Consider the following 10,000-nt stretch of genomic DNA (forward strand, 5'->3'; position numbering starts at 1 on the left):
ATCAGTGACCGAGGATGGTTAAGGATGGAGAAGATTGATTGTTTTCTGATTTTCTGATCTTTCGTCTGATTGTTTTCAAAGTGTTTTTAAAATGAGCTCAGTCACGGCATTTTGAGTTATTTTGGCAACGTACAAAATTACCTTTAATTTGAAGGAAACCTGAAAGTAATAGTTTACTAAGATAGAAAAACACCAAAGAGTCAATAACAAAACATAAGTGACCGAGGATGGTTAAGGATGGAGAAGATTGACACGGATTACAGACGATAAACTTGAAAAATCAAGGCTAAACTTTGGGAGACGAGCAAGCCGTGACGTAGCTTCTTTAAACATTCTGAACATGTCGAAACGTTCATTTCACCGTTTTTTGTTTTGTTTTGTTTTGTTTTGTTTTTTCAGTTAATTTGAATGCTACGTGGAACAATTGTATTACTACCCCACCTTTTGGAGAAGCGCAAGAAGTGACGTAGCTCCTTTAACCATTCTGAACATGTCGAAATGTTCATTTCACCGGTTTTTTTTTTGTTTTTGTTTTTTTTGTTTTTTTTTTTCAGTCAATTTGAATGCTACGTAGAACAATGGTATTACTACCCCGGCTGACTAACTGAACCGTGACTGATCAAAATGGCAGATTTTCGATATGATTCTTTGTTGTTCATGATTTGCTCGACTATATCAAGTCAATATCGAGTACGTTAGCAGACTTCTGGGGTGTCTGGGCTTTCGAGGCCTCAACCACCCTTTAAATTTTGTAACTTTCAAAGAATGAATGTAATAAACTCCAAATTTTGTGACTTACTCAAAAATTGTTAAGGAACAATTTATTATGGTATTTCCAGTCATTTTTACTTAACGTAACGTACCCACTGACATAAAGTACTATTTCACCCGGAGAGAGAGAGAGAGAGAGAGAGAGAGAGAGAGAGAGAGAGAGAGAGAGAGAGAGAGAGAGAGAGAGAGAGAGAGAGAGAGAGAGAGAGAGAGAGAGAGAGAAAGAAAATGGACCAAAACGGAATTACTGGTTTTAGTTTTGCTTTTACGCTTTTTTTTTGTTTTGTTTTGGTGCTGGTGTTGGTGTTAGAGTTGGTGTTGGCTTTGATAGTGATGTTGGCGTTAGCTATGGCTCCGCTCTTAAGGTGGTTTTCTATGGAGTGTTGTTAAACCAAAGCCAAACCAATTACCTGCCAATAAGACTACTCAGCCAGTCTCAAACCGTAGCCAAACCAAAACCAAAACCAAAACCAAAACCAAAACCAAAACCAAAACCAAAACCAAAACCAAAACCAAAACCAAAACCAAAACCAAAACCAAAACCAAAACCAAAACCAAAACCAAAACCAAGGCAATTACTGATTGCTTTCGATTCTCAACAGGCCATTTTACAGTTGTATGCTTAGTTACCTGGCCTATGAATGCAAATGAAGCTGGAGGTGACCTTGCTTTGATACACACTTCTCTGCTATTCTCATTTAAATGCCAACTAGTTAGGGCAAGAACAACTTGCAAATACAAAACTCTTACTGCTCGATCTGCCCAACATGACCAAGAAGACAATAGGAGACAGGGCGTTCTTTGCAGCCGCACCGACACTGTGAAACGCCCTTCCAGACGAGTTGAGGGCTTTGGGCAGTCTCAAAACTTTTATGGCACGGCTTAAAACTTATTATTTTAAATTAGCTCTTACCTTATGACCTATGGTATTTTAACATAGATTTTTACATGCATATATATAATATTTTTATTTAGTACCCATTTATTAACTATTTATGTAAGCTGTCATTGTATTATTGTAAGCATATTATAAGCATTGTAATTTAAAGCGAATTAGATCATATACCCAATTATTCTGCGCTATATAAATAATAAATTATAAAGTTAACTTGATTTACGCAACAAAAGCAGTGAGTTCTTTAACAGAACAAGGTCAAGGGCAGCCTCACTGCCAAGTCACTGTTAATAAGACTGTACAATGGTCTATTGTGAGCGGCTGTAGTTGGTTGGTCGATTAGTGCGCAGGTTTAGTTTGATTTGGTTTTGATGGGTTTGATTTGGTTTCGTTGGTTGGATGTTAACGTTTGCTTCTCTGGTTGGTAGCTTAGTCGTTCAGTTAGTTGTCTGGCTGATGGTTGGTTCGTCGAGTAGACCGCTGATTCTGATTGGTTGGTGGGTCAGGTTTGGCTTGGTTGGTTGGTTTCGTTGGCTGCTTGTTTGTTTGGTTGGTTACTTCAATGGTGCGCTTGATTTGGTTTGGTTTGGTTTTTTTCGTGGTTGATTAATTCGCTGACTGACTGACTGACTAATTGTTTTTTTTTAATAACAACGGATTGATTGATTGATTGATTGATTGATTGAGTGAGTGAGTGATTGATTGATTGATTGATTGATTGATTGATTGATTGATTGGTACTATTTAGCTGGAGGTCAAACCTGGCTCGTGTCGGATAAGACATTTTGGAAGACAAAACAAAGAAGGCAAATAAAACAACCAAACCAAAATGTCTGTTACGTGGTTTTAACCACTCCTGTGCAAACAATCATTTCTAGTAACATTTCAGATTGAATGAATTTCATGTTACCAGTCCGGTAGTATGCCGGTTTTGGAAGAAGCGAGAACAATGCTTTACGGCACGAACCATAACGTGATCACCATGGCGATGAGCATTTCAAGACATGGAAAGATCCAAAATGGCGGTCGAACGCGGGGGAATATCGGGGTAAAAGTATTCGCTTTTATTTGGCTTTCATTTCGACTTTTCTATGCCTAATTATAGGAAAAGTCGTTATATACGGATAATAACCATTCTTGTGCTAGAATATTGAGTGTAACATGCACAAGGTTCATTCCACGCGAAGTTCACTCCGGCTCTGCCAAGCTTACGCCAAGATGTCAAAGTATTGTATCGAAGAAGGCAAAGATTCGCGTGGAGGATCTTTTGCGTAGCTTGTACAGAATGCAGCTTGGCTATATCAGCTCGAACTTCAAATAGGCATTAGGGAACAGTTTTTCAAGTCTTCGTCAGTTTATTCCATGTTTAATGAAGTACGCAATAAGAGAGTTCTTGTGTTTGCAGTAATTTTTGTCCTGTAGATATTCGGTTTAGTTTAGCCTGGTCTTTCTTAAAATCCACAAAGACTGCGAAACCAACGTAATGTAGTCTTCGATTGTTGTAGTTTTTCCTTCGGATTCTTTAAGTCTTATGGATGAACACTGATAAAAGCTTTCATTTCCTGAATAAATCCGGCAGTGATTTTGTTTTAAATTTGTCACGTTTGCTTTTATCTCAAGATAATAATCCAACACAAGTCTAACTACTGTTTTGTCGCTGTCAGATACTAATATTACTTACTTTTATTAGTGCAAAACTCAACATTTCCCTAAATTCTTAGGCAAAACATAAAATACTTGCGAAGTTGGTCACACTCTACATCAGAAAATGTTTTGGAATAGTGTTAAAGGCTTCAAGGCATGGCTAGGCTGTGTACACATTAGTAGAACCAAGAACAGTAGCCTGCTTGTGATGTATCAAATGTGTCCCCATCAGTCAGTAACCTAATTACAATTATAAAACTAAGTACAATTATTAAAACTATTGTTTTTGTTGTCATATTAAAGCTTAAGTTGAAAGGAGGTTTGGGAAAAGATACACAGAAAGTTTGGACACTGGCCGATGGGACTTTTCTCCGAAGGACATTTCTCTTCCCTTTCTTCACAAAATGCTAATTGCAAAAGTTGTTCCAAAATTTGGCTGGCTGGTTTAGAGTGAGTGTTTCCTTCCTTTATCTTGTTTGACTTCTCAAATAATTCAGTGTGATGCCTCGCATTGTTGTGAATGCATGCACTGCTTATTTGGGGGCTGAACTCTATATAAGTCCTGTATATGCCCCGTTTAATCTGGGGCAGTACGTAAATGTGACAGCGCTAGATCTAGTAGCTGTGGTAGTCTCTTTAGATTGCTTACAAGTTGTAATATTAGCGCCCATCAAATATTCAAAGAAAACAAATGAGATTGAGAAAAATGTAAACTACTGTTTATTAAAAGTTCAAGTACAATATTATTATTATTTTGATTTTTTAGCACATTCTTGAACCTGAACACAAAAGAGACAACAGAATTAAAATAACAGTATCTGCTATCAATAGACATGGCAACCTAAACAAATAATGCATTGATCACAATACTTATTTCATCTAACGAAGCCCGGCAAAAGGCAACAACTCTTTAACACTTCTATGTGGTTGTCCATATTTTGGACGGACATCCTAATAAATAAGAAACAAGGGATAAAATAATCATTGACCCAACGGGGAACACACACCATGTAGAAATGTGCATCAGTGCATGTGCATGATACATGTGCCCCTTATCAAACTACGCTTCAGTCAAACTCCAACCTTCTCATGCCATAAAAAAAAATCATTTCACAAATCAGCTTACATGATTCAGCTATCTCAGAATAACAGACTCTCACCCTCTAAACAAGACCAACGAAATAAGTGTGAAAACGAAAAAAGACTCGAAGTACTCGCGATACATTGTTTGTAAACTTCCAGTCGTTTTCCTGTCAGAAGCCATTTCTTATGACGGCTATTTTCAATACGTAGTTGCCATTTTTACTAGCTTGTTGCCACCAATGAAACTTTAGCGACACAACCCTCACATATCGTAGTTTCGAGGAAAATTAGTCCTGATATCGAAAAAATTCGGCAAGCTATTGAAAAAAAAAACAAAAAAAAACAACATAAAAACATGTACTTACATTCGATGCCCGTCAAAATGGCGGCGTCTTCTTCAAAGGCCGTTCAAAAATGACACGAATTTCATCGATTCCTTCTGCCAAACGTTCACAACTCTCGCACAAGGAACGTTGGTGAGCGAAGGCTTGTTATGAGACTTTTAAAGTCCCGAATATTACATGGAACCTAGAACCAAGCTTTTCTAAGAGCCCATATTTTTTTCGTGATTATTTTTTTTGCGATCTTGGCGAAACAATAGAATCGTGGCGTCAGCGCTTCTTCCAAAACTGTGGATACTACCGGACTGGTTACGCAATGGAAAAGAATAAATTTTATCCCAAGAAATGATGTGGAACAAAGGGATACCTGATTCCGGGCGTACTCCCTGCCTTCTCTTCCAGTATTTTCCTGATAAAATTAGAGGCAAAGGTTCCGTGAAATTATGTTCACATTAGGCTCACAGGGTCATGGAGGCTATTCAAGAGTAAGTAAAAAACTATCCATTGCCAACACTAATCATGGAACAATTTTGAGCTCACACTCCGCTCTAAAAGCATAAGTTGATCTATTTACCAAATTAATGGGAGGACGTTGAGTTGAGGACGAAGGCTGGCCACTTTGATCAGGTGGGTTTGCACTCGCTCTCTGACTCTGTTGATGATCCATACGCGACAGCTCCAGCGCTTTGGCTAAGGCCTCCTCATAATCATCTTCCATCTGAAATTGCTTTCTCCGAGATCCCTAATCACAAATCAGTTTAAAAATCCACTCAGCACAACAACCACGTGGAACTAATCCCAAACTTTCATGAAAGGCCAGTTATGTCTATGTATCAACTAAGATGTTTGTTTACCTTTAAATATTTCTCAGTTTGACCATGGTTTGTCGCCGTGTGTTAATTAAGATTCTAGAACCATTAAAAGACATGAAATCTCACAACGAGCAGCAGACCTTTCCGATCTAGCTAACAGGAGTGAAGGATTGTGCTCTTATGCAAGGGCGACATGAATGCTCTACGAACATGTTAAGCATGTTTTTTCCAAGGGACTAAAATCAATTCTTCTTGGCAGTGTATTGATTAGTATCTAGTGGCACTGGCCGTTCTAAAGTCACCTAAAAATTTCGATTCCATATCTTGGTAGATGATCCTAAATGCTTTTGCAACTACTAAACTTATGTTTGCATTAACACTCCGATTTTGTAAACTTGCAATTTCAAACTGAGAAATTAAAGTAAATATGGGCAATGTAAACACCTAACGGTCGGATGTTTCAGCGAAATGTCACGCTAGTTTGATCTGGCCATTTGAAAATTACTCTGAAATTTCTTGGCGGATAAAGACAAAAGCTCGCAAATCTTCTTGGATTTGCTTTTAACATACCTCCATGTTGCTTTCCTTCTATTTCTTGTACTTCCTATGGGTATTACCCTAACTTCAGGTCCCCTTTTCCAAATAAGTGTGTATTTGCTATAAACGCTAAAAAATAAAAGAACTATATATGTACAACAAAAATATCCATGCACAATTATCACTACTAATAATATCATAAAACGAATTCCCTTCGTCTACAAGATATCAGATACAATAACAAATATTTATGTCTTCTGCCCTTGTTTCCAAAATTATAACTATGAAGCTGTACCTCTGTCAAATTTTCTAGGTCAACAGTCGAGCTTTGTTTGGTAGAGCGCTGAAATATTCTGTACTTCTTGATCTGAATGTTCTTAGAAGACCTCACACTTGTTTCTAGGAATTGTTTGTCTGACAGCTTTTCTTGATAAACATTCCTGAATCGACCTCAGTAAATCACGCAATATTTTACATCTTTTCAGTAGGTTTTCTGACATATTTGCAGGGCTTTTTGCTAGGCCAACTGTAATCTTTCATTTTAAATGGTTATCTGCATGCTTGCATCCTCACCAAGAAACAATAACTCACTAAAAACAGGTCCGGGAGTAAATTCACGTCTCCGCGAAATCGGCGGAGGAGAATCTTCTACTGGCTCTGGGATACAGATTATAACATAGAAAATCATTCTATGTCTCACGGTACAAGCAAGCCCTTCTTAGAGAGTTTATTACTGGGGAGCTTTACCAATGACTACGGAGACGCCGAGGACGATGCCTTGTAAAATGGATTTATAGATATTTTACCTTTGAATGTCGCAACTGTGTAGGTCTGTTCAGTACGCCTATCGGTCTAAAACCTTGCTCAGGCTAAATATGAAATGACAGCTTTTCATTCCAAAGGAAGATACGAAAAGTTAGCCATTGCGGATCACAATCTCCAAAATTAATGGAACTTGGTCATTTCACGTTACTGTTTTTCAGATGACGGGTATGAAATGTGCCAAGATTCGTGCAGAACCGTTGCTTTGCTCATTAAACCTTTTGTTTTGTGACGTTCTCGTTGGCGTCGCCGTCATGGTTTGCTAAAGCTAGTCAGATGGCTGCGACGGTGCTACAACCAAGGGGAACAAAAAAATAGTTTACCGAGTAAACTTCTTGTTGTCTTAAAATGACCGACTCACGCAAACGCCCCGTTACCGTGAAAACGCTTTGTTTGCAGCTGCTTATTTTGATATTTTTCTCTTAATACTTTCCTCTTCAATCGTTTTTTTTCGCTTATCCATCCCTGGGATTGACAATTGACTAGGTGCCTAAATGCTACGGCTAAGAATACACTGACACGTTGCTTATGTGCAGACATCGCCGCCCTCGATCTGAGATTAGCAAGGCTACGAATTTTCATCAAACTGGCAATACACTTTCATAGCGACTTTGAAGGAATTTGTGAATACATAGCGGTACATGCACCCGGTCTATCACTATTGTCAGCCTGGAAGTGAAAGAATCGAAGGCCCTACAAATAAGACAGACATGTTTTGCAAAATCGATCGAGAAATGATTAACATTAAAGCCCAAATTAGAAAGGATCTTTCTCATAGTCATCCGTCCTTTACATCCAATAATTTCCACCACATTAACTTACCGTTGGAAGGCAACTTCACGGTTTTCAAGGTAGTGCTGAAATACAACGTACCGAATGACTTCTCCGTGTGATAAGCCGTTCCAAATTTTCTTTATGTTAAAAAGTGCAGATCGTTCTTTAAGACAACCGACGGCGAATCAAGCGTTTCGAGTTGAGTAAACATCCCGTCTTTCTAGGAATCGGACTTATCGCTACATAGTCAAAACTGCTGCTAATAGCATGCAATAGAGTTGCGTTCATAGCCGTATACAATTGCTCTGTTATTTTAGGAGTAAAAAGGGAAAGCTCACCACAGTCTGCAAATAAAGTGCAAAGGCATTTTTTGACCAGCCGAAAAGGAATCAATAATAAAAAAAAAGCATGTATGCAGGCTTACAAAATATGATACATTTTACACGGGTCAAACCGCAAACCGATAAGCAGGAATAACGCTTAGAAAAAATTCATATATTCGGGATAGCCGGCATCTCGACCGAATGTAATCGAGTTAAGAGTTTTGAAAAGATCTCCACACATTCTTCTTTTCTAAGAAGAAGAAGAAGAAGAAGAAGAAGAGATGTTACTATGGCGCGATATACATTTTTGGGTTTCCAAGGAAACCAAAAGAAACGTTTTGCACTATTCGGAAACAGTCTGTCCTTCAATACATTATGCTCAATACACTCTTCTTAGGGGCTGCAGACATACTCACGTTCCCGCTTAAGGTAGCTCCATAAGATAACCCTTAAAACAGGACGGAAAGCGGTTGGAAGATGAAGAGACGGGCCGTGCAAGTCATGCGTGATGCCAAGTAGGACTGGCACAAGCAATTTTTCTGCGTTTCCGGTCCGCAGTTACTGGCGTTTCTCTCAAGAAACTGGAATCAAGTTTTCTCTCTTTCGATTTGAGTGCTGAACAGTTCTGTCCCACGAGTTTATGTAACAAGAAAGAAAAACGTCTTCGGGAGCTTCACGGGTCAATTTTTACGGCCAAAATAGGTTCGGGACGCCTTGTTTTGGTCTTCGGTTTTTTTTTTAATCAGTAAAAATCCGATTAAATGGAACAAGCGGAGATGGAAAGTTTTCTACAGCCATTTCTAGAACTTAAATCCAAACTTTTCAAACAAAGACATCTTTTGTGTTTGTGCGGCTCTTATATTACATATCCTCAAAATATCCTCGACGACATTTTCTAACAATGTCACAGAACTTTTATCGTATATGCAAATGTTAAAGAAGCAAGACGTAGTGGTTGCAGTTACATTTTGTTAATTTCCTTTTCTTTTTAAGGGTTTTTTATTTATCTATTTATTTATTTATTTAATTTTTATTGGGGGCGGGAGGGGCTGCTTTTGTTTTTTTTTTCTTTCTTTGCTTATTTTTTTTTTCTGCATTTTTTTCGGTTATGAGACCCCGTCAATCACAATGCGTTAGCATTTTGTACGTGGCCGTCTCTGCGCTCAACAGCAAGGACAGAGGATTCCCAAAGCCGTCCTCTCCTAGCTGTACATCTATCGTCGCATAAACATTTCACAACATTTTCCAAGCCTTGCTGATTGAAATGAAAATCAGTGAAGAGGACAAACACCAATGAATCATAAGGGTACTACACACACAAAATTACTTTATTTGCAGCGATGTCACACCAGTACAGTCAGTTACTTCGCATAATTAAATTAAAAGAAAAAAACAAACAGACAAACACATAGATAATTCATTTGCTTGGCCAATTCATTACCTACTACAACAAAATGTCCACCTAACTATACATCTCTTCACTGCATGCTAACTCTTATAAGCTGAGGAAATGCGCATGCAAGAAAACATGCTTGGACTGGGTGTACTTTTCTTATACATGTACTAAGAAATATATGCTTTATATCAGTTTGTATTTATATTCATGAACCGTACACAGGGATTGGTGTGCAGCTTGAACTGCGAGCCTGAGTGTTTGATGCCGTTCGTATACAAAGTACGTTACATAGCTCAAATAAGATACTACTTACTAAGTACACAACAAAATAACTACCACTTAGACTGTAAAGCTTGCTGCAACCGCCTGATATAAAAACCCAAAAACTCGGTGGGGAAAAATGGAAACAAATTCCCTAACCAAATGCAGGCGCGCCAACCTCTGGTGGCTACAAGTAGGGGTAATTACAAGATTTCCAGTCTTTTAAAAATAGTAAATTTTCTAATAACATTTAAAAGTTCGAGGGCTGAGATAAATACATTACAACTTTGAAACCTAATATATGCTTATAACCAAAGACTAAATTAATGGCACGGCGGCGC

The 10,000-nt window shown here is 38.2% G+C and overlaps 1 protein-coding gene across 6 annotated transcripts in view; it reads right to left on the minus strand.

Annotated features, from left to right (window-relative positions):
• The window catches only part of LOC145502351 (uncharacterized), a 29,666-nt gene that overhangs the window by 19,188 nt on the left and 478 nt on the right, over window positions 1-10,000 (minus strand). Inside the window, exons 1-4 of one of the 6 annotated variants that reach the window (XM_081481644.1) lie at window positions 8,419-10,000; window positions 6,117-6,212; window positions 5,309-5,476; window positions 5,102-5,143 (exon numbers count right to left, since the gene is read on the minus strand). The exon at window positions 8,419-10,000 is cut by the window's right edge and continues 478 nt beyond it. In XM_081481644.1, coding sequence (XP_081337770.1) covers window positions 5,102-5,143; window positions 5,309-5,476; window positions 6,117-6,122 — 216 coding nt within the window. In that variant the 5' untranslated portion in view covers window positions 6,123-6,212; window positions 8,419-10,000. The other 5 variants (XM_081481643.1, XM_081481642.1, XM_081481641.1 and 2 more) reach the window with 5 other exon arrangements.

This window comes from Orbicella franksi, chromosome 11 (genome assembly GCF_964199315.1).
Source record: "Orbicella franksi chromosome 11, jaOrbFran1.1, whole genome shotgun sequence".
Taxonomy (NCBI): domain Eukaryota; kingdom Metazoa; phylum Cnidaria; class Anthozoa; order Scleractinia; family Merulinidae; genus Orbicella; species Orbicella franksi.